Raw genomic sequence first — 25,378 nt, 5'->3', positions numbered from 1 at the left:
CATTCATTTAGTCCAAGTCCTAAATTTAGTTGGCCACCTGATGTCCAAAGCTTGACTGATGCTTACAATGTCTGGGCAATGTTCAGAACTTATGCTTTTTGCTTCCAGATTATGGGATGAAAACTATTCATTTTGGTGAATGCCCATTTTGACCCCCCAACTTCCAAAATAGTTGTGACAACAAAGCAGCATTATTTATTTGTGCCAAGGGGGAAGAATGGGCCAAAATCATCATTTCATTAACTGATATGTGAAAACACAGAATATATTACTTGTAAAGTAGTTGAAGTCCATGAAATGTCCATATTGTTTTACTTTAATCTAATTCAGTTATAATGAATGTGTAACTAGAGATAACTTTCACTTTGAGTCTGGAAATATTCCAAATAACAATTAGATTCTCTCTGTAGAAATTGAAATATATAGAGAGAGAAGGAACAGAGTAGGCTTCCTAAGATTAATACATAGTCTTTATGAGAAGAGGCTGTCTCATTCTCTATTATATCCCCAGTGCTGAACGTTATGTACAAAATAGGGTAGGCACTGAGTCAGTAGTTGCCTAATGAATGAGCGTTCTTAGTTCTTGTCGGGGATCAGTGTGAGTCTGGGGAAGACTCAAAAACATGAGAACAAAGGCTATTTACTTATATTTTCTTTTTTTTTTTTTTTTTTTTGCGGTATGCGGGCCTTTCACTGTTGTGGCCTCTCTCGTTGTGAAGCACAGGCTCCGGACGTGCAGGCCCAGCGGCCATGGCTCACAGGCCCAGCCGCTCTGCAGCATGTGGGATCTTCCCAGACGGGGGCACAAACTCGTGTCCCCTGCATCGGCAGGCGGACTTCCAACCACTGCGCCACCAGGGAAGCCCTACTTATCATTTTTTATCCAAGGCTAAGTACAGTGTTTGCACTCAGACATTTAGTAAATGAACTAAGTTTGATTAGACTGAGAAAATAAATGTTTGGGTAGGGAAAACAATTATTTTATTACGTTTTTCAAAAGAAATAACATTCCCCATCTTTCTCCTCCTGTACACTTTTCCTTTCATGCTTCATTCTAATATTAAAGGAATATTAGATTACTGCTTCTATCAGTTACTATTTTAGTTAAACAGATAGAACAAGCCTGGCTAACTTAAACTAATGGGGATTTACTGGAAGAATGTTGAGATCTCAGAAAGTTAAAGAGAAACTGGAGAATCGGTTCTGGGAACAGGCAGAAACTAAGTCAGCTTAGGAGACAAGACATCAAAATACCACACAGGTTTCTTTGCAGGAACATACCATTGTATAGATACGCAGTAGTTTTCAGTTTCTTTGTCCCTCAGCTTAGGAATCAAATTCCATGGAAGGAGAAATAAATTAAGTCTCTCTATTGGCAGAGGTGGTGGGAATCTTAATTATCATCTCACCAGACAGTTTATTGTGGTAGAGATACTACCAATAAAGGAATATGGGTGCAAAAAGAAAAGAATACTATCACCGAAACAACATATTTACACCTCCCTGATCCATCTTTGCTCTAGGAATCAAGGAGGAATATGAACTATTCATACCCACCTTGCTAGATATTTCTTAGCCTAGCGGTTTAAAATGCCTATGGGTGGCATTTGAGCCTATGGGTGGCTCAAAAAGTGTCATGCAATTTGACCAGCAGTCTGTAAGGTCACTAATCACCTCCAAGCTACCAAATGTTCTTTATTCTACCAGAAGGGTCTTTATTCTGAATAGCTCTACTGCATTTGTTACCAATCATTTAATTCTTGAGTAATTTTCCTCTATTGGCTTCTGATCCTTTTTACTATTTTAACCCCTTTTCAGTATAGTCTTATGGGAAGTCAGACTTTCTGAGTTCTAATCCCAAGAGCTGTGTACTCTTGAGTAAGTTACACAGCAGCTCTAAAGTTCAGCTCAGGTTTTGTAAAATAGAGAAAATGATAGTATTTACCAGAACGGATTGTTTCAAGGACCTATACCAAGTACTTAGCACAGTTCCTGGCACATAATAACTGCTCAATGAATTTTACTAGTGATAATGATTATTATTTTTCTTATCACTCTTTTCTGGTCTTTTCCATGGATCTTTTCCATTTTCTCTTATAATAAGGACAAAAATCTAGGCTTCTGAGAGTGCTTCTTTTTATTTATTTATTTGTAATTGAATGAAAGAGTCCTTAAATTCTATAGTGATTTACAATTTTCAGAAGTTTCACACAGATGATTTCATGCTTCTAAAGCTATCTCTTTAGTCTGTTCTTCTACATATGATAATGGGGTTTTCTGTATTTAAACAATATTTATCATGTGCAGTTCTGGGAGATAAAAGTAATGAGGTGAATTTGTTGGGGAATTTGGGCCAGGGTAGTGCTCCCCCACCTTTTTCGTGCCATGCCACACTTAGAAATTGATATTCATGTAGGGTAAATGCTTGAGACTATTTGCCCTGATCTCTGTCTACGTTGGACCCTGTTAGCTACTCCAAAGGGCTAAGGAGATCTTTGTTTTGGCACATCAGTAAACCATTTGCGTGTATGACACAGTCGTTGGGAAGTGTTTATAGAATGGTGCTGAATATGGACTATGTGAAGAAGTAGTTGGACAAGTTATCATATGGGCCACCTTTAAATCCAGATTCTTAAAATGAAGAGAATCATATGGAAACATACAAGTGGGTGATGGAACACTGGTAACCTAACTCAGAGAAGCTAGGATGCTCAACGCCCTTATCAGTTAGGAGGTTTTTACCTGTGAGTAATAGAATATCCAATTAAACGTGACTTTAACATAGGGACATGTTTTGTAGTTGTTTCTTATCATGAATATGAGCAGGCTTAGGCTTAGTTCAGTGACTTTGTGAGATTATCAAGGATTCTGGCTTTTTCTTTCCTTGTCTCACCATGGGTTGGCTACCTCAGCTTTAAGCATTATGTTCCCACACAATAGTATCTCAAATAGGAAAGAGGGCAGGGGGCCTGAAAAGAGGCCTTCTCTTCCTATGTTCTTTTTTTATCAAGGAGAAAAATCTTTCCCAGAAACCCCACTACTTGAGTTAACCCCTTCTGTCTCATTTGTCTGAACTGCTTCATCTACTTAGCCCTAGACAATGACTGGCAAAAGGGAAATTATATTTTCATGATTGGTTGCACCAATTATTATGATCATTATATATCTCTTAGGGCTGGGCTCAATTGCTGTCTAACCAAAATCTTGGTACTGTTAAGGCAGAAGAGAGTTTCCTTTAGGATAAACAAAAGCAGATACTGTTACATTGATCAAAACTAAGAGAGGCCTAACCAGAACATCATAAATGTACTTATTATTGTAAGTAGCTACCAAGTCATTACTTTTTACCATGAAAGGATGAACCCGAAAATGCAATTCACTTAAAACAATATATCCAGACTGGTATAATGCAAGATCATTGTATAAGGGATCAGAAGACTGTTTGGTAGCTAATTTTGGACGTTGGTTAGAATTACTTTGAATCATTAGGAAGACAGTATAGCTTAATGTTTAAGAACCTAGACTTGAGAATCAACCTGCTTGTATTTGGATCCTAGCTCTACCATTTACTGTCCCAAATTTAATTTTTCCTGAGCTTTGACTTTCTATGTTTAGAATGAGGATACTTATAGGATTGTTGTGAGGATTACATCAGGTAATGCTTGCAAGCTGCTTAGCTCAATGCCTGACATATGTGCACACTCGGTAAATAGTAATATTCTTAGTGAAATTTTTCTGTATCTAGAATTGCTATTGTAATATATTTGGGGTTTTTTTACAGTATTTTCTGTAAAAAAATGTATTTCCCCCATACCATACTCTGTGGTGTTTGACCTCTTAAACTATAATCAGCAAGAGGTTAGGTCTGACAAGGCTAGAGATGGGGTGGGAGCAAGGAGAAAAAAGGAGGTTGTAAGAGAAATCTGCTAGAATGTTGGTCATAGAGCCAGTCAAAGGTGAGGCGGGATGAATCTTAGAGGCGCTGGTTTGTAAATAAGACTTTAAAGTCGGTTGGGGAATAAACCCATGCTGAACTGTTAGAGGTGGAGGTCAGGAGAATTATCAGTCTTCACATCCCAAATTCTAGGGCCTAAAAGAGAACACTAGGAAATCTATATAAAGACAAAGAGGAAAGATGACAAGGGAGCTATGTGCTGTGCACCTTCATGTAGGATACTTCATAGCTAAGCTATATGACATTTACTTAAGGTTTACTTCACCTGGGGGTATCTACCAGAATACCGTCAAATGGGAGACAGATCTAAACACAAGAACTGATCGTACATGCTGAATTACAGGGAGCTTGTTTAGAAAAGGGGTCTATCAGAGAAAGCAACATTCCAATAACCTAAACATAGATAAACATGCATTTGATCTTTTCTTTTTTAACTTTTAGGTATTAGCAGTGAACATGTTACGGGAGATGAAGAGTGGCAGGATACCTTGCTGGGGAATCTTCTATTTAGTGCTGCACTTGGTCAAGCTTGTGATAGTGACAGAGCCTGGTAACTTACAAGCCAAAAGAGAGGACCCAAGAATAATTATGAAAAGAAGCCAAAAAGATTCAAAAGTTCTGTAGTCTATCAACTTGGAGTCAATAATTTATGACAGCACCATTGCTTTACACTAAAGTGATATAATTACAATGATCCTTGAGAGATCAAAAAGAGGAGAATTAACTCATTTTATCCTATATATTAAGGCATGGATAGCTCTAGTGTTGGATATGGCTCCATGTAGAATGCTGAGATTTTAAAAGAAAAACAATAGTTTGGCTTTTGAAAGGATAAACTTCAATTATTTAGTGTGTAAATGAAGAATAACTACATGTTATAATATGGTAAATTTACATACCCAAAAGATAAAAATGAAACTCCACAGCACAGGATACAAGTTGAATATTGGTGGTTCTAATTGAGGTAGCATATGAGAATCACCTGGGCTAAAGCAGGTAGGCTAATCTACCTAAAACATCCTAAATGAGTATCTTAGAGGTCCTGGAGTGAATGCATGTTTAATATGCTTAATTATTCTAGCAGTGTGTGTGTGTGTGTGTGTGTGTGTGTGTGTGTGTGTGTGTGTGTGTGTGTGTGTGTGTTGTGTGTGTGTGTTGTGTGTGTGTGTGTTGTGTGTGTGTGTTGTGTGTGTTGTGTGTGTGTGTTGTGTGTGTGTGTGTGTGTTGTGTGTGTGTGTGTGTGTTGTGTGTGTGTGTGTGTGTTGTGTGTGTGTGTGTTGTGTGTGTGTGTGTTGTGTGTGTGTGTGTGTGTGTGTGTGTGTTGTGTGTGTTGTGTGTGTCCTGAGCCAGGGGGCTATTATCCAAATTACAATATAAAAATTGGCTAGATCCCTTAGGTTTTGCTGTGGTATGGTTCTGGAGATGGTATTCTTTCTGGCTTCTCTTGTACCAGAGGTGATGATTTGCATATAAAATTGTAGGTGTCTTTGTTATACAGAGAAAATGCAAGACCTATTGCGAATCTGAATATTTCAGTTAAATAATTTAACAGATATTTATTAGGCATATGCTTTTTTTTTTTTTGCGGTACCGCTGCGGCCTCTCCCGGACGTGCAGGCTCAGCGGCCATGGCCCACAGGCCCAGCCGCTCCACGGCATGCAGGATCCTCCCAGAACAGGGCACAAACCCACGTCCCCTGCATCGCCAGGCAGAGCCCCAACCAGTGCACCACCAGGGAAGCCCTAGGCATATGCTTTATGCCAGTCCTTGTGTGCTGTAGGCAGAGGGATAAGAACAGATCTATTTCCTGTTCCCATGAAATTAATGGTCTAATAGAGAAGATAAAAAGTTACAAAAATAAGTGTGCAAGTACATCTTTGATAAGTTCTTCAAAGGATATGTGTATGGGTGGTATGGAAGCCAATAATAGGTGCTTGTGACCTAGGCGGGTAGATTAGGGAAGGCTTCCTTGTAAAATGAATAGGCAGTACCACAGCAATATTGTGGTGCCAATGTCAGAGAAAGCATAGCTATTATGAGGGAATGAGGGAAGGCTTTGTCAATGGAGTATAGAAAGTGAAGTAGAATGTAGAGTCAAGAGCAAGGTGAGGCTAGAGAGAAAAGTATGAGCCATCCTGTGTTGAACTTTATAGGCCTTATTACAGAATCATTTACTGCCAAGCAGTAGGAAACCACTGGTAATTTTAGAGGGGAGATTGCTGAGTGACCAGAGTAGACAGAGGTAGACAGTTATAAAGCTATTTTAATAATTAAGGCCATAGATAGTAGCAGTGGTAAGCACTATAAGTGAACTTCAGTGATTCTTAGGAAGTTCAGTCAATTGGACTTTGTGATTGTGGCAGCCGTGGAAGTACACTGATCAAACCTCCCTTTAAGAGACCCTGCTGTGGGGATAGCCTCTAGTTTCCACAGCTTTGGATCTGTCACAACATCCATGCCAGTGCCATGATTCCTAAACCTGCTTCCAGCCAATGATTGAATGTAGCCAAATCTGGTCATCGTGACTGAAAGAGGACTCCCTTCTTTAATAGGCAACCTTTGCTTAAGGACATACCATTGGTCTGGTCAAAACTTTCTCAGAATTGCATTGCACTGGTACTGCTGTTCCTATCCTGTCATCCTTCCTTTCTACTCTCACAGGTGTCAGACCTGTATCACCCTCTGTAGGATTTCCTCCTCGTCTCCAGCTTCCTCCCTCTTTATCCTTCAGAAGCATTTCCCCTGATAAATCTTCTGCATACTGTATTAGTTTGCCAGGGCTGCTATAACAAAGTACCACAAACTAGGTGAACTTAACAAAATTTTACCACGTCACAGTTTTGGAGGCTAGACATTCGAAATCAAGGTATTGGCAGTGTCGGTTTCTTCTGAGAGTTATGAGGGAGTGACTGAATGTTTACGTCCCCCCCCCCCACCAAATTCATATGTGACTGTACTTGAAGATAAAGCCTGTGAGGAGGCAAAAAAGGTTCAATGAGGTCATAGGGGAGGGGCCCTCTCTAATAGAGCTGATCCCTTATAAGGAAAGGAAAAGACTCCAGATTGCTCTCTTTCTCTTCCTTTACACCTGAAGAAGAGATCATGTGAGCACACAGTGAAATGACAGCTGCCTACAAGCCAAGGGAAGACGCCTCAGAATGAAACCTATCTTGCAGGTACCTTTATCTTAGACTTCCCAGCCGCAAGAATGGTGATAAATAAATTTCTGTTGTTTAAGCCATCAAGACTATGGTATTTTGTTATGACAAACTGAGCAGACTAATACAGAGAAGGTTCTGTTCCAGGTCCCTCTCCTTGGCTTTTAGATGGGCCAGCTTCATGATCACTTGGTGTTCTCTCTGTATCCATATCTGTCTCCAAATTTCATCTTTTTGTAAGGACACTGGTCATGTTGGAGTAGGGCTCATGCTGATGACTTCATTTTAACTTGACTGACTCTGTGAAGACCCTGTTTTCAAACAACATCACATTCTGAGCAACTAAGGATTAGGATTTAAACATATGAATTTTCAGGGGACACAATTCAACTCATAACATACTCATCTCTTACTGGTGTCTGCTTCTTGAAAAACGTGATTAGGTTTGGTGAATGGGAGATGAAGATGAGAGAGATTCCAGATAAAATAATTTTTACTGTGTGTTATATATTGGGTTGAATTTCTTCATGAATATCATAGACAACTAAAATTGTGGCTCACCAATTTTTATTTAGTTATGTCTCAGTGCAAAAAAAAATGAGTTCCAAAACCATTCTTGATCAGTAATTCACTTTTCTTGCCAAAAAAAGTCAAGGCAAACAAATTCTGTATCATTAGTCGTACCTTTATTAAGATTTACTCTGCTTTATCGTTGTGCCTAATCATATAGGAGAGTGTATGTCTATAAAATATACACTAAATACTATATTCCTCAGTCAGTTTTGAATGCGTAATAGAAGAAATTAAGAAATAATATTACTTATATAATTCCTTACTTAATAATACCCTACAGGCATTCAGTTAAAACAAGAAAATCAGATCGGTACAGCAAGTTACAGCAGGTTACATTGATTGGTTTTCTCCCTTTCACAGAGTAGTAAAATGAAATGGAGTTTTATTCTGTTGTGTTTATTTTATGTGGCACCATACATTTTTACATAAAATTTTATCAACCTTACTTAGTAGTTTAGTTTTATTTTTCTACTGTAGCTTTTACATGTTATTTAAACAGAAATAATTCTTACCGACCTGAGTATAATGGAACATAGAGGAATCTGCATCTATTTTAGATAGCTATTTGAATAATAACTTGAATACCTGGAAGGTATCTAATCAAGATCATTTACCTGTGATTGCCATGTGATGAATGAATATAATTCAATATAATAATAAACCATATTGCTATTTTCTTTTGCCTTCTTAGGCTTCCATATTTTCCTCTCTACACATTTATAGATAAAGTCCCAATTTTTTTGTTAACTGAAGAGCCAACAAAATATTTTTTCATGTTGCAGTTATGCGTTTACTATGTCTGGTAGAAAACTGTGCATATCTATGATTATATGTATGTAGTTATTAACATACTTGGACAAATTGGGCATCATGAGCTTAATGAAAACATTAATTTGTAGGATAAGAGCCATAGCTGTTAAAATTGCATGAATTTTAAATCCTCCTCTCTTTTGTTTAAAAATAATGTACACTGCATATTAAAAAATGGAAGTAGCCTTTTTACTTAAAGTTTCAGTATATTTTTATGTGTATTGTATTTTTCACTTCATATTTATTAGTATTTTAAGTAGGCGGTTCATTGAATCACCCCAATAATTTTAAAGCTTTATAAGTGTTTCTGGCTTTCCCTGAGAAAAATCACTGCATATGGATGTGTTTTATTATATTTGATGTTTTTATGGCCATAAAGCTGTCATGACCATGCAGCCATCACCGCCTATATCCTTGGACTTAGGAAAGACATTCTTAGGGAAGTTGCATTTCAAGTTTAAATTCTATTTAACAATATATAGTTTTTTATTTGACTTATTCTTGTATGAATTAGTGACGTTTACTAAAATACTAAATTCATTTTAACTGAACAGCATTCCCCTATTTATTTGGTGCCTGAGAGTACACAGTCTTTGCATATGAAGTAGGTTCTTATTAAAGAGTTTGGATTCAGAAAGTGGTATTTATATACACGTTAAAAGACAGTAGAAGCTGAAATAAATGATAAAGTGCTCACACCAATGCAGTCAAATGTTTAAACAGAAAGAGAAAACAGTGTTATTGGGCAGATTAGATTAGCCACTCATTGAAAGATTGGAAAATCATTCAAGGTATGATGATGACCTTGGAAGTGGAGAAGAGTGTCAGCTGAGATGTCAAAAGTCCTTAAACTCTATGTTCATATCATTTCCTTTTTAAAGACTTGGCAAGGTATGCTGTGACTGACAATGACTTGGTTATTAACATATTGACTATTTGATATGTAATATGTGACTTGAAAGAATCTAGTTTATTTCCAAAAATAATTTCACATGACTGAAATGCCAGAATGTTTGGAAGCCATATGGTTTAGAAAGTTGAGCAACAGACTGGCAAAAGGGAGGAGAAGAAATTATGACTCTGAATATTCTTAACTTAAGCTGCCAAGTGGCTTCACTCATTCTTATGTATTCACTTTTTAAAATCAAAGCAATGCGTGCAAATGTTATTAAATCACGTGGTTCAAAAAGACCAATAGTGAATTATAATTCCCCTGTACCTTTCTATTCCTACTTCCAGTGTCAGTACTTCTATCATTTCTGTTCTTAGTTCTTCTGTGAATTACTTTCATAAGTCTAAATCAGAGATTGGCAAACTGACCCATAGGCCATATCCAGTCTGCTGACCTGTTTTTCTAAGGCCTATGAGCCAAGAATGTGTCTTACATTTTTAAAGCGTTGTAAAAAATCAAAATAATAACTGAAGAAGTTAAGATGAATGTGTGACAGAGACCATATGTGATGTACAGTGCCTAAAATATTTACTGCCTGATCCTTTACAGAAAAAAGTTTAGATTTCTGGTCTACATAAGGTATGTGTGGATGTGTATGTTTATCAGCATACACACATATTCAATGCATAGAAACATGCACACATATATATACTTGTAAATTTAACAACTAAACACATGTAATTTTTCACTATATAAAGACAGGCTTATACTTCATACCATCACCAGTTCTACCTCATTTTTGCCAGTTATTAGTATTAACTCTTTCACTGGTTATATTTGTAGCTCTAAATACTATACTTAAACCTCGGTTTCCTTTTCTACCATCTTTGGGTGGGCACATAGAATAGATTTTTAGGCAGTAATTAGTGGAAATTATCTTGGTTTTTACCTAAAGTTAGTAATATTTTGTAAATTTTGATCACTCAGCCAGGTACTTTATACCCAGAAGCTAGCACAATGCCTGATGCTTAGTAAGACTCAAATATTTCTTAGTAAGGCTCAAATATATATACACACACGGGACAGTTTGTCTCCTAGGGGTCCCCACTATCATTTTTACAGAGGCTCGTATTGCTCTATACTTGGTGCTATAGTTGTAGTATTTCTTATCACACTTATTACCTCACACAAAGTGAATCAGAATTTAAGTAAACTTATTTGTTATTACTTGCTATCTTCTGTTTTGTTTTTAAACTCCCATAGATACTTGTGTGAAACATTTTTCTGTATTTTTCTGTATAGAAACATTTTTCTGTGTATAGAGTTGAGGTTGTTACGTTGGAGGTGATATAGGCATTGATTTCAGGGTCAGATTTGGATCACTGAACTAGAATATGATGTCACTCAGACCCTCAACAAATATTTAAGGAGAATCTTAATCAGACACTGTGCTACAAAGTAGTAATACAGTGCTGAACATGATAAGTATGGCTTCTCCCCTCATGCAACTTAGTGGGAGAGACAGGCAAATAAACACTCAAATAAATACATGCGTAGCACACATAAATGCAAACTGAGATAAATAATTAGAAGGAAAAGAACAAGTTATTTGAGAGAGAAGGAGACAGTAGGGTTCTAAATCATGAGACGCCTTCATATATATACAGATAATAGTTAAATATTAAAATATTTTCTCTCCTCTAGAGCAGTAGTTCTCAAACTTTAGTGTGCATCAAACTCACAAGGAGTGGTTGTTCAAACACTGGTTTCTGGGCCCCAAATTCAAAGTTTCTTACTCACTAGGTCCGGGTGGGCATGAGGATTTGCATTTCTAATAAGCCCCTAGATGACTGTGATTCTGCTGATCCAGAGAACCACACTTCAAGAACCATTGATCTAGGATAGTGGCTTTCAGTACATTGGAGACACTTGTAGAATGTTAATAAGCTATTGATGTCTAGTTCCTATCCCTGGAAATTATAATTTAATTGTATGGCGATACGGCCCGAGTAAGGAGCTTTTTAAAATACCCTAGGTGATTCTGATATGCAGCCAGGAGTGTACGCTACCTAGTCTAGAATTTGAGTGCATATATACATACAGTTTCATAGTGGGGCAGAAAGTACCTAACGCTGCACAGTGGTAAGGCATGGAGGAGATGGGGAGAAGGCTGGAACATAAGCCTTCAGTAAAAATATTGTACCAGAACTAAGACTTGAGGGATTATCTGTCAACATTATACGTTGACAGAAAGAGAAGAAGGTATGTCAGACAGAAGAAATAGTGATGGCACACAAACATACAGGAGTAGCTTTTGTTTAATTGATAATCCTAGGTGGTAAATTGGTTTCGTTTCTGAAATGCAACCATTCTGATATTGAATGCCTCCAATGTCAGAAACTGGGATAATTTATTTTTAGTTTACAAGTAAGTATAAAGATCATGTATACCATATTCAAATAATTTTTATTCATTAATATGTTCTATTTAATAGGATGAGAAGAAGAAACCGAAAGACTAGGAGATACGGAGTTTTGGACACTAACATAGAAAACATGGAATTGACACCTTTAGAACAAGATGATGAGGATGATGATAACACACTGTTTGATGTCAATCATCCTCGAAGGTAAGTGTTGAGCAGTTTAATTCCATGAGTCAGGAGGTACTTTGACAAGTAAACTGAAAAAATAAAGTAGAATTTCATTTAACAGTTTGTATCCTAAATGATTATTTTCAGTTCTATTTAATGAAGTTCTTTGTGATACCCAACAAATAGCTCACATTCGCATTGCTTTGCTAAAAGAGATGTAAACAATAGAATATCATCCCCCAAAGAAATCATTATTGTAAATCTCCTTGAAGAGCTTGGTCCTTTTAACTGCTGCATAATAATAATTCTGTGTGTGTGTGTGTGTGTGTGTGTGTGTGTGTGTGTGTGTGTGTGTGAGAGAGAGAGAGAGAGACAGGGAGGGAGGGAGGGAGGGAGGGAGGGAGGGAGGGAGGGAGGGAGGGAGATTAGTAAACTTGATTTTCTTTTTGCATTCTGAAAATATTTTGGTTTTAGTCTGGGTTATTCTATTTGTAAACAGTGTTTTTGGCAGAATTGTGGGACTAATCGTCAGTGGTCTGACAGTGTGGCTATAACGTCTATTCTCAGATCTATTCTCACTGAGTGTTAAGACCTTTCCTAAAAGGTTTGGATAAACAAAGTTATATGGATATAGACTAGTTTCAATGCAAATAGAATGAGGAAAGGAGGCAATAAAGGTTCCACTCAATAGGGAAAGACATGTTGAAATAGAGGAGGAAATTAGTTGGATGAAGGAAAACTGGAGTCCAGAATCAGGTGCATATAGAAAGAGTACAGAAATCTGGGTGTTAAAAAAAAGACTCAACAAAAAATGGGCTATTAAATCAAATACATATGAGCTTTTAGTTGCTGGTAATTCATTCATTTAATAAAAATACATTCATGAAATGCCATAAAATAGTATTAGAGACCTGATATATAAACATGAACAAAACAACTGTATTTGTTCATTAGGGATTCAGTCTCTTAGTGAAAATAAACATGAATAGAATACATAAAAATTTTTTATTTAGAATATTCTAAAGTTTATTTAGAACATTCAAATATACCCCCTGAAAGACCTTAAATTGCCTATAAAGTATTGTACAATGCCCATTAAGTCTAATATTGCCAGTTGTTGACTGCTTCTTTAGGTGTGAACCTGATGAAGTTGCCTGCATGCATTTAGGAGCCACTGTGTGTAATAGATACTTATCTTTACACACTAGAATGACAGTAATTGTGAAATACAGTTGGGAACTGAGACTGACTGAGGGAACACCTCACCATTTCTCTCATCTTGGGCTCACCCTACAGAAGGTGCTCATTGAGGAGGATGGGGGGTGAAGTCTCACTTTTTATATAATTATTTTCCTTTAATTTTCAGCAAAGTTTTTATAGTATTTAAAGAGTGTGGTATTTGTAGTATTTTAAAAAGCTAAATGCATACAAGGTACCTCTTCTGTACGTACACACACAGAAAGGGAACACAAAAAAGGAAGCTGTTGACTTAGGAAGTCGGGGTTGTTTCCAAAGAGGAACTGAATTTGAAGCCCAGTTTGTCTATTTTAAGTGTGCTTGACAGTCAGAAGCAACCACCCAGAGCTTAGTAGTTGTGAAAAATGATAGTTGTTCAGAATGTAAGCAGTAGAAAATGTCTGGAATGCAGCCTGCTGTGTGTGCACATGTATTTATACATGAAAGGTGTTATACCTGGGGATCAGCTGTGACAAGTCATGGGGATGGGCAAGGTCTTTTTTTTTTTAGCAAAATAGGAAGAATTTTTTTTTTTTTTTTTTTTTTTTTTTTTTGCGGTACGCGGGCCTCTCACTGTTGTGGCCTCTCCTGTTGCGGAGCACAGGCTCCGGACGCACAGGCTCAGTGGCCGTGGCTCATGGGCCCAGCCGCTCCGCGGCATGTGGGATCTTCCCGGACCAGGGCACGAACCTGTGTCCCCTGCATCGGCAGGCGGACTCTCAACCACTGCGCCACCAGGGAAGCCCAGAAGAATTTTGTAGTCTTTTAAGGAGTTTGGTAGTGCCCTGCTATCATTGGAGAACTATTGATGCCGCTTGACTGAAATATATGTAATCAGATAACGAGATCTGTGCTGTAGTAGTGGGGAAAGTGGCCTAGGAGTGATGAAGAGGGACAGAACTAGGGAAGGTAGGAGGGGCATAAAGAAGGGGACAGTTTCCATGAGATATAGTTACCTGTAGCCATCTTTTATTCTGTATTTTGCTTCATCACAGACCTTTCTCCCATATTTATCCCTCTCTTATGCCCTGCTTCTCATGAATCTTGCATTCCATTAGGCAGGTAGACATTCATCAGAGTTACATAAACAGAGAAAGAATAAGAATAGGGTGGTGTGAGAACCAATAGTGGGGGCACAGAACACTTAACCAAAAACACATGGTCCAGAAAAGCCTCTTGGAAGTGACATGTAAACTGAGACTTGAGACATGAGTAAAAATTAGCTAAATGAAAGGTGGATACAGGGGCAGGAGTTGGAGACAGAACTGCAGTCACAAAGTACCAGAAGCAAAAGAGTATAGTATAGTGTATTCAAGAAACTCAAAGAAGTTAAATATATGCTATATTAATATGTGTGAAATAAATGAATGGGTGGATGAATGATTTTTGAGCTTTGAATGCAAAAGGAAGAGGGTAAGGCAGAACAAAGAGTCAGAAGGCAGGCTGTGATCCATGTTAATCAGTTAGAAATTATTCTACAGGTTACAAAGAGACACTTGGAAAATTTTAAGACAGGGAAAACAATCAAAGCTATAGTTCGAAGATTACTGTGCATGAATTGGAGAAGAGTAAGATAAGGAGTAAGGTGACCAGGAAAAAGACCCGTTAGATGGTACACGTACATGGGGTGGCCTGTGCTAGGTGATAGCAAGAGAAGTAGAGAGGAGTGAATTATTCAAGAGGCTTTGAAAGGTATTATCAAAAAGATTTAGGTATTGTGTTTGGGGGGTGAAAGAGAGAGAAATGGTAATAATGGAGAAGCAGTTTTGGTAGTAATGATAATGATAATTATCAGTGATAATTGATAGTGAAATCAGCTTGAATTTTTTAGTATTATGATACCATTTACTTAAAAAACTTAGAATAAACTTTAACGTACATATGTCTAGATTAAGTAAGGAGAACAGCACACTGTTAAGTGTACTTACCTATTCATTCATTCATTCATCCAATAAATGAATGATGTAGCAGCTAGTTTATACAGCAACTATTTAATGCCTGGCACTAGTCTAGGTGCTTGGAACACATTAAAGCAACAGAATAGAAAAGACAAATTTTTTAAATCCTGACTTTGTGAAGCTTAGCTTCTAGTGGGGAAGAGGTGAGATTGGGGGGTTGACAGTTCATTTTCATTTTTACTTTTCCTTCTATATACTTCTATGTTATTTGATTTTTTTTTCTTCAAAGAGCATATGTTCATACATTACTTAAAAAGAAAAAACTTTCTGTCTGGGAATAATTTCAAATCTACAGAAAAGTTATAGGAATAAAAATAGTACAAAGAGTATCCTAAACTTTTTATCTAGAATCACCTTTCCTTTACATTTTACTTTATTTGTTCTCTTGTGTTCTCTCTTTCCTCACATAATATAGATATGGAAGATTGCATCCCTCTCATTTTATATTTAAGTGATGTTCTGGTATTTCCTTACAATTAGATTCAGAGTATGCATTCTTGGTGGAAATACTACATAGATCTTTCTACATCCTTCTCAGGATATTGTATCTGGAGACACATAGTGTCCATCTGTCCTTTAGTAGCAGTGGTAATTGTGATGTACCTCTTCAAGGTTTTGTCTAATTTCTCTAGTATGCACTGTTTTTTTCCCCTTTGCAACTAATAAATAGACATTTTAAAATCATGAAAATATTTTGCTTATCATCAACATTTCCCCCTAAGTTTAGTACCCATTTGTCATGATTCTTGCCTGATCTAATCTTCACTATGATAGTTGCAAAATAATGATTTTCCAACCACAACATTTCCTCCATATTTACCATTCAGCATGGACACTGTACTGTAAGCAAGAGCTTACCCTCATTTCTTCTTTTTCTACCTATCCGTGTGCCTATCTAACTATCTATCTACTTACCTATCTATCTACTTATTGACATTATGGAATCATGATTTTCTCTTTTTTCAAAGGTTTATAATTCACTGATGTACTTGCCAGTGGGAGCCTCTTCAAGCTGGCTTCTGTGCACTTGTGATTTGCTCCCTTTTTTTTTTTAAGCACTTCCTTACATTTTGGCCTAACAAGGTGTTCCAGGCTCATTTTGTACCTACCCTGCTACAGCCATGGAATCAACCATTTCTCCAAGGAGGCTTAGTTCCTTTGGGTACTAGGTGAGCTCTTTGTTACTGGGCGTCCTTGCTTCTTGGCCCTGTCAGCAGACAAGCTTATGAAATGTATACATAAGCGCACATGCGCACACACACACACACACACACACACACTCGTGCACACTTATACATGCATATTTGCATATATGTGCATACTTTAGATATTATTACTTCACACCTCCCATTCTACCATTCCAGTCCATCCCCACTGGGTTCTTTCTTGCCTTCTTCCTTTTCCATAGTGGCATTTTTCTTGTTCATTGTGTTAAGAATGTCTCCCAGCAACATCCTGGCTCCCAGCAACATCAATATGTTTACTTCTTTGCTCAATCTTATAATAAAACTAATATAGTTTCAGAATTGCTTTTCCTAGAGCACTACAATAAACAAATCTACCAAGAAGAGTTTAGGATTTGTTTGCAGTTTTCTCCTCAGAGCCTCATCCTGCCCAGGACTGAGGGTAGTCAGATACAGTAAGTAATTTGGCTTAGTTCTTTTTTTTCTCCCCTCTTCTATGTGGTTGTAATAGTCATTTGAAATATAATTTAAGTCATTTGCTTGCTTCTGTTTTAGATTTATTCTGTCCTTCCCATTTTTATTGTTTTCTTTAAATACGAAAAACACTAACATGCTTCCAAAAGTAAAAACTATACCAAAAAATTTTAAGAATATACACCCACTCACTCTCTGGCACACTCAGAGAAGTAGCACTCCCTCATATCCCTTCCACTCCATTCTTCCCATCTCACCCATTGTAGATAATCAACTTCATTATTTTCTGGTTTGTCCTCCTGTGGTTCTTTTGATGAAAGTTGGTTGGAATATGTTGTTTCTTATGTTTCTCTGCTTTCTTACACAAGAGGTAGCATATAGTGTATATTCTTTTATATTTTTTGGTTGCACTTAATAGTATCTCTTGTAAGTCATGCTACATAAGTTCATAGAGATTTTATTTTTCACAGCTACATAATACTCCATGTTGTGTATGTATCATGATTTATTGAATCAGTTGCCTATGCTGTGATGTTTAGGTAGTTTTCAATGATTTTGCAATTACAAATTATACTGCAATGAATAAACCTGCACATACATATTTTTATATTATTGGAGGTATATGCTCAGGGTAAATTTATAGGAGTGGGATTATTATCAAAGGGTGTGAGGTCAGTTTTAACCATGAGTATTGGAGGTGCCTATGATATCCCAGAGGACATAGCAAATTGGATGGATTCATTTTTTCACTAAGAGCAATGATATCCCCATGTATCCCCAGGTACTCTACTAAGCTCTGGGGATACAGTGGTGAACAAAAATGGACAAAATGCCCAGCTTCACGTCGTTAACAATAGATATACATACATAGGCCAGAAATACAGAACAAAGAAGTCTGAGCTAGACTTAGGATTCCCAATTATTGTTTTTTGACCTTGCTAAAACCAGAGGTAATGCTCTTCTCTAAGCCCGACCTACTTTTGCACCTTTTAAAATGAGCAATAAGATGGATATTTCAGGGTGCCAAGAAGCAAAGACCAGTTTTTCTATTCCCCTTTTATTTTCTTCTTCAAACAGCATTAAATAACACCTACACTGATTTTAGATCTCTACTGTGATTTTTTTTCAAGGTCTATGCACACATCGACCTCTTTTTCTGTCTCTCACTTTGAGGAAGGTAGACTCATTTCTTTTCTAGTAATGGACAGAAGTTTCAGAGAAGTGTGGACAGAGGTGTGTTTGTATTCCTATTACCTTCTGTAACTTAGAGATTATTTTCTGTTGAGATATACAGTCCAAACTCTATTACTTCATTTGAAGTAGATTCAATGGGCAGGACTTTCTCTGATCTTCCAATGTTGGTATTAGATATTAAACATGCATTATGCCATCAATTTATTCAACATTTCAAATTTATCTTGTGGGAAAGATGCACAGATCTTCCTCAACTTACAATGGGGACATGTCCTGATAAAGCCAGTGTAAACTGATGATATCGTAAGTCGGAAATGCATTTAATAAACCAAACTTAACTGAACATCATAGCTTAGCCTGGCCTACCTTAAATGTGCTCAGAGCACTTATATCAGCCTATAGTTGGGCAAAATCATCTAACACAAAGCCTGTTTTATAATAAAGTGTTGAATATCTCATGTAATTTATTGAGTACCACACTGAAAGTGAAAAACAGATGGGTTGTATGAGTACAAAATGGTTTTAAGTGTATCATTTGTTTACCCTCGTGATCACATGGCTGATTGGGAAGCATGGTTCCCTGCCACTGCCCCGCATCACAAAAGAGGAAAGATAATACTAGCCTGAGGATAGATCTAATTCAAAATTTGAAGTATGGTTTCAGCTGAATGCATATTATTTTCACACCATGATAAAGTCAAAAAAAAATTGTTAAGTCAAACCATCATAAGTTGGGGACTATCTGTATAGATCCTATTGTAACTCACTTTAATAACAGCTGATAATCATGGTTAATGCCATTTGTTGCTCTCAATAAAAGGGAAAAATCACTACTTATATGGAGAGTGTATCACAAGGTCTTCGTAGGCCCTGAAAGAGGATTTTCAGGAAGGGCTTCCCAGAGCAGTCATATAAATGGTAGAAAAAAGCAAAGGAATGTATGACAGTGGTAGAGAGAATGTCTTTAAGAGGGATAAAATCAGGCAGGGGTCCTATCACTGAGCCAGGGGGAAACCTGGACAGAGTGGGGTAGCAGAACTATAATAGGTGTAATTATAATAATCACTTGATAGTAAATACCTGCCTTAGTGCAGGATGTACCAGACACTGTGCTAGGCTCCTTAACAATGAAATCATCAAGACCATCTTGCAGGGTAGTTTCTATTGCTCTCACTTTAAAGATAGGAAAACTGGGGCTTCCCAGGTGGCGCAGTGGTTGAGAGTCCGCCTGTTGATGAAGGGGACACGGGTTCATGCCCCGGTCTGGGAAGATCCCACATGCCGCGGAGTGGCTGGGCCCGTGAGCCATGGCCGCTGAGCCTGCGTGTCCGGAGCCTGTGCTCCGCAACGGGAGAGGCCACAACAGTGAGAGGCCCGCGTACCGCAAAAAAAAAAAAAAAGCTTTAGGGCTTCCCTGGTGGCGCAGTGGTTGAGAGTCCGCCTGCCGATGCAGGGGACACGGGTTCCTGCCCCGGTCTGGGAAGATCCCACAAGCCGCGGAGCGGCTGGGCCCATGGGCCAGCCCACTGAGCCTGCGCATCCGGAGCCTGTGCTCTGCAGGGGAAAAGATAGGAAAACTGAGGCTCAGAGCGTTTAAGTAATCTAGGCTTCTCTTCCTGCTGAAATCTCATTTCATTTTTCAAATATTTATTTGATTTATACCCATAAAAAGAATAATTCTAAAGTCTGTTCATTCTGTCTTCTGTACAAGCACTCGCTATTGTTCATTTTTCAAAGGGGACCCCCAAAATTAGGAATATAAATATTATTATTTGCCTGCCTTGCCAACTGCAGTGCAGAATCATATTAGTCTACAGTATAACTGCTGGTGATTCTTGTTGGATCATGTCTTACTGATGGTTCTTTCATTGTTTAAGTGCTTTCTAAAATTAGTTCATCTTCATTTTCCAAATTCTATCCACAAAATAACGGGAAGCAAGTCATTTCCAGAGAGGTAAATTAATTTCCTTGCTTAAAATTTCATCACAGTATAAAACTATCCTTTTGTAGTCAGCTCTTTCTGAGAGGGGTATTTTTAATGTGGCTTTTAGTACATAAAAATTTTAATAGTAATTGTTGGTGGCTAGAATTTGGAGTACTTATTTTTAACTTTCTTTGCATTAGATTGAACCATATGAAACTGCTAGTATATGGTTTAACCTAAATTTCCTGAAGGAAGTTTATTATTTCATGTAATAAGATATAACAGGTAGGGCCAACTCCAGGCACAGTACATCAGGGCTCTTGGCTTCTGTTCTTTGTGATCCCTTTGACTCTGACCATCTTCAGGTGCGGGCTTCATTCTGAGGCCAATAATAGGATGGTGCCAGCAGTTCCTATAATCATGCCCAGAATAGTAATTTTCAGTGGAAGTTAGGGACCAGCTATCTTGTGTCTCCTTCTTAGGAATGAGAATAGTTTCCCCAGAAACTCTGTTTAAAAGAGTTTTGTTTTTGTTTTTCATATCATTGGTTATGTGATCATTCCTAAACTAAACACTTGCAAGAAAAATGGAAGTACCATGATTAGTTCAGAATTATTATCTGGGGTTGAATGGATATTGAGGAGTTAACCATCCTTACCACTAGATTTAAGCATGGAGGTTAATACAGTCAAATTGGGAAAATTTGTAGGTTTGTGGAAAAAAATAGCTCAAACAGTTTAGTTAATATGACTTCTCTTGAATTTGCTATTGATATCCTAATTTTGTATATTAGAGGTAATTTCTTTTGTTTGGTTACTGAAACATTTTGTGCAAAGGAATTATAAAACTGAAAACCAAATATCAATTCTTTAACAATTGTGTAGGACGTTTTAGCTCTCTCAAATAGAAAAACTGATGAGTAATCAGAGACAGCTGTATATTAACTAAAAATTACCTTCATTTTTCTTTAAAAAAATGTTGGAAGTAAATACTCATAAGCAGTCTCAAAAATGCAGTTTAAAACAGTGCTTTACAACACAAAACAAGTGGAAAAAATACCTTGTTATTCTGTTTGATTTCTGCTGAACAGTAAAGTTATTATTTTATATTGAGGTACACTAAAGGACATTTTGGCAATCTTGGTAGCAGCTTCTAAAAGCTAGTACTGCTATCACTTCAAGGCTATTCTAGTGATTTCTGCCAAGTATGTAATTTTAAAAACTCTATATTTGCTTTTTAGCTACTTCCATTCTGCTTCATTAAATTTAGTATTGTATTGTATGTGTTCATTACATTTGTGCTCAATGTTACTTAGCTACAAAGTATTTTCTGGTTATTAACATCAGCATATCACAGTCAGGAAGCAGATTTGATATAAGTGTGTTAACCAGAAACTCTCATTAAGAAGATCTTATTCAAACAGTTATCAATTTGAAAATAGTTCTAATTTCTAAATCACTTCTTTCAATGTGGAGCATAACATTTTATCAGAATAAACACTAAGGTTATTCAAAGTAAATAGAATATGTATAGGAATATGTCAAAGTACTAATGCTTATTTTAGATAGAAATTGGTATTTAAGGATGTCCAGTGTGTGTTACTAGTAGGATAGTCTGTAGTTTACCCATTTAAAGGGAACTATGCTGTCTTTGTCATTATTTAAACAGGTAATAAAAGAGAACCTTCATGTAGGGTTTTGGGGGTTTTTGTATGTTTTACTTTTTTGTGGACATTGAGCCTTAGAAGAAAATTTGCCTTGCTCCATTCATCATCACAGTGTCCTTATTGGTTAAGAACATGAATAATTTGTGTATTATTTCAACAAATGATATGTAACATTAAATTCTGTTTGGTAATGCTGTTTTCTCATCTCAGCACGTGGTCTAGAGTTGCCCTGTCTAATATGATAGCCGCTAGCCATATGTGGCTCTTCAACATTTGAAATTTGACTAGTGTGACTGAGGAGCTGAATGTTTAATTTTATTGGGTTTTAACTAATTGAAATTTTAATTTAAATTGCCAGATTGCTATTGTGTTGGACAGTACAGACCTAGAGCAAAAGTGTTTGACTGATCTGGTCTAAACTAATTCTGTCAAATGGAAACTTACAGAACAGTTGAATCACAAGTTTCTGTTCATATAGCAGTTGATCTATTTAATAAAATGTTTACTTACTGCTTTGGTTCAGGATTTATATTCTGCCGTGATAGTCTGGATTGCAGACTCTCTGAGGTATATAGTGGGATAGTTGGGCGTGGGACGCAGAGCATAGCCACCTGTAAGGCTGATTTATGTGAATGGGGTTGCAGGACAGTACAGGGACAAGGACCTCAAGTTTATGGACAGAAAAAGTCCTAAACACAATTATTAAGGCATTAACCTTTCCCATCATTCTCAGATAGTGTTCATTCTTTAAAATCCAAAGATATTATCTCTTCTTTAAAAGGACCGGGGAGGAAAAAAAACTCCAGTAATCTAATATTTGCAAATGTATTCAAATGAACAAAGAATAACAATACTCTTGACTACACTAGGACAGTTTTTCCTTTCAAACTTGATTTGGTTTAATAGCCATTTTGATAGTTTAAGATTTTCCCAGTGAGCTCTTAGTTTGTCCTTGAAAATGTCTTTTTTTATTGTATCATTGCATAATGTGTAGAGACAGAACATTCTTGAAGCTTGAAAAATACTCACACTGAGGTTTCCATAAAATATATTGATACTACAGACTTGCTTTACCTCATAGAAAAACGTGGTAAAAATATTTAACATGAGATTTACCCTCTCAAATTTTTAGTTACATAATACACTATTGTTAACCTTAGGTGCAATGTTATTTAACAGGTCTCTAGAACTTATTCATCTTGCATAACTGAAACTTCATACCCTTTAGAGTAGCAATTCCCCATTTCCCTTTCCCCTCAGTCCCTGCTTTCTGCTTCTGTTAGATTGACTATTTCTTGCTACAAGTAGTAGAGAACCTAGAATTACAGAGACTCGAAAGTCTTTTCCTATCATAAGAAGTATGCAGGAGTTGACTCCTGGCATCTATTCAATGGCAGTTTGATTACAGGATCTCTACATCTATGCAGTTTTCCCAAATCTTTTCTGATGTTTGTTTTATCGTGGTTATATGGCTGCTTCCATTTTAGCCATCACATCTGTATTCCAGAAAACAAAATAGTGAGAGGCAAGAACCCAAGCCACGTCTGTCTCTTTATCAGGAAATCAAAATTTCTCAGAACTCTCCCCTTCCCCCCAACAGACTGCCACCCTACTTTGCTCACAAAAAAATCAGTATTTTTATTAGCAAACAAAAAGGAGATAATAAATATTGAGCAGACAGCTTATAATATGTCACTCTGGCTATTCAGAGTATTTTCTGAAGGTTAAATTTGGCAACTGGCAAAAGAGAAATGTTGGGTTTGGAGTTGGGGGTCACTAAATGTAGGCATGAATTCTGAGGAATTATTTATTGTTCATGAGTAGCAGGTTTTTTAATGACCTTCAATATATATTTAAAAAGCTTAAATTTACCCTCAATTTAAAATTTATTAGAATCTCATTAGCTTGTAATAATCTAATCATTTAGAGGTCTATTATAGATTGCTTACTAAAGATTCAGACAAAACAATAAGTTGGAAGAGAGTATTACTCATTCTCATAGGTATCTCCAGTGAAGTTCTATGTGTTAATGATGATTATAAAGGACGGTTTATTAAGTTAGTAAAATCTGCACACCTTTGGCTTTGGTTGGACTACGTGCTTTTGGTTGTAATGGCTCTTATTAGCAGAAGTTTCTTGGAATCTATGGTTTGGATTAAGTAGCAGTAGAGCCTGATGTATAATTAGAATTAAAGTCTATGAAAATATGTGATGAAAATATAGCCTCATATTACCATAAACTAGTCAATAAGGTAAGAAAATGGGCAAATTTGCCCATTATATAGTTTAGAGAAAACTTATATTCTGTATGGATAAATTTTGTAACTGTATTATAAATATTAAAAGCATTTTTTATTTGTTTCATTGAATATACTTCCAGGCCTGCAACTTCAATTAATCCTCATTTCTGAAGGTTTAGACATAGGATCAGTTAAGAATTGTGTTTATAGAAACTATACATAAATAACTACATTGTATACTTAAGTCAACTAAAGTTGTTTATGAATATTATATAAGGATATAACTTTAGTATGACTATGAAATAGCCTTTAATTACCCACAATAACTATATATAAAATTCCTTTGAAAAAGTTAGAATTATAATTTGAAGAATATTATCTGATATAATTAATATAGACAAAGTAATCATGTGTTTTATTGGTGCCATTCATTATCATTTCCTTAGATACTTTCATTATCTTCTGTCATTTCAAATCTTTGGGAGTATTTTTAAATGTGTTTAAATTTGTTCCAGGATGGGCATTTATAGTATTTTTATTTTCCTTGCAGATAAAAATGTGCCTTTTGATGAGAGGACTTCATCTTTCTACAATGAAGAGCAGAATTTCTATGTTTAAGGAATAAAAAGCCACTTTATCAATGGGGGGGTATTTAAGTTACATCTATTATGATAACCTTTAATTAATTTCTTGTTGCAATAAATACTGTATCATTTTGTTATGTATTTCTCTGTGTAGAAGTGCTCTTAATGGGCTCAGAGTTGTTGGGAATAAATTGTACCATAATAGAAATTTGAAAATTACTTTAAAGCAGGGTATTTTCTGATCAGTTTTTCTTTCTTGCTTACCTTATTATTGTAAACTGTTTACATACTAATCAGTTAATTTTTTTTTTTTTTTGGCCAGTTAAGGTTTGGTTTTGTTTTGTTTTTTTTCCTGGAACTATAATTCCCAACAAACAACTGGTGTGTAAAAACAATTTAAAAATTTCTTTACCAAGATGTATTTCCCATTTTTGTGGGGAAAAGAAGCCAAATTTATTACTTTGCATTTGGGTTTTTTGAATATTAAAAATGTCTGAGTTGTATGCAAAACAATAAATATGATTTAAAATACTTTTAAAGTGGTACAGAATGTGTTTACAAGATAAACACAACACTATAGAATTACATATTAACATATGTATTTTATTTGATTTCTAGAAAAATCTGTCAAAAAGAGTTACTGTATTTTAGCAACTTCCTTGTTAAATTATGATACTACTTTGATTAGATATTTCAGAAACCAGTGAATTTCAAAGCCATTTAATATATTTACAGTATTGTGAGAGAGAGAAAAGTAACGGTGAAAACATTCCCATCACATTATGACATAGAAGAGTAAGGAATTAAAGTATGTGTATAGACCTTGGAGTCAGACAGACCTAGATACAGAGACTGACTTCATTATCTTCTGAACATGTATTTAACACTATTGAGCTTCAGTTTTTCACATTCTAAAAATTAGAGGAGAACTTAAAA

At 36.3% G+C, this 25,378-nt stretch overlaps 1 protein-coding gene across 2 annotated transcripts in view; it reads left to right on the top strand.

Annotated features, from left to right (window-relative positions):
- FAM174A (family with sequence similarity 174 member A) overlaps positions 1-24,996 on the top strand; it is a 35,464-nt gene extending 10,468 nt beyond the window's left edge. The window contains exons 2-3 of one of the 2 annotated variants that reach the window (XM_060006988.1): positions 11,884-12,018; positions 24,409-24,996. In XM_060006988.1, coding sequence (XP_059862971.1) covers positions 11,884-12,018; positions 24,409-24,412 — 139 coding nt within the window. In that variant the 3' untranslated portion in view covers positions 24,413-24,996. Of the gene's footprint in view, positions 1-11,883; positions 12,023-24,408 lie in introns of those variants that run through there. The other variant, XM_060006989.1, reaches the window with a different exon arrangement.
- The last annotated feature ends 382 nt before the right edge of the window (positions 24,997-25,378 follow it).

The sequence above is a fragment of the Delphinus delphis genome, chromosome 3, assembly GCF_949987515.2.
Source record: "Delphinus delphis chromosome 3, mDelDel1.2, whole genome shotgun sequence".
NCBI classification, from domain to species: Eukaryota; Metazoa; Chordata; class Mammalia; order Artiodactyla; family Delphinidae; genus Delphinus; species Delphinus delphis.
This window is presented reverse-complemented; position numbering and strand designations above follow the sequence as displayed.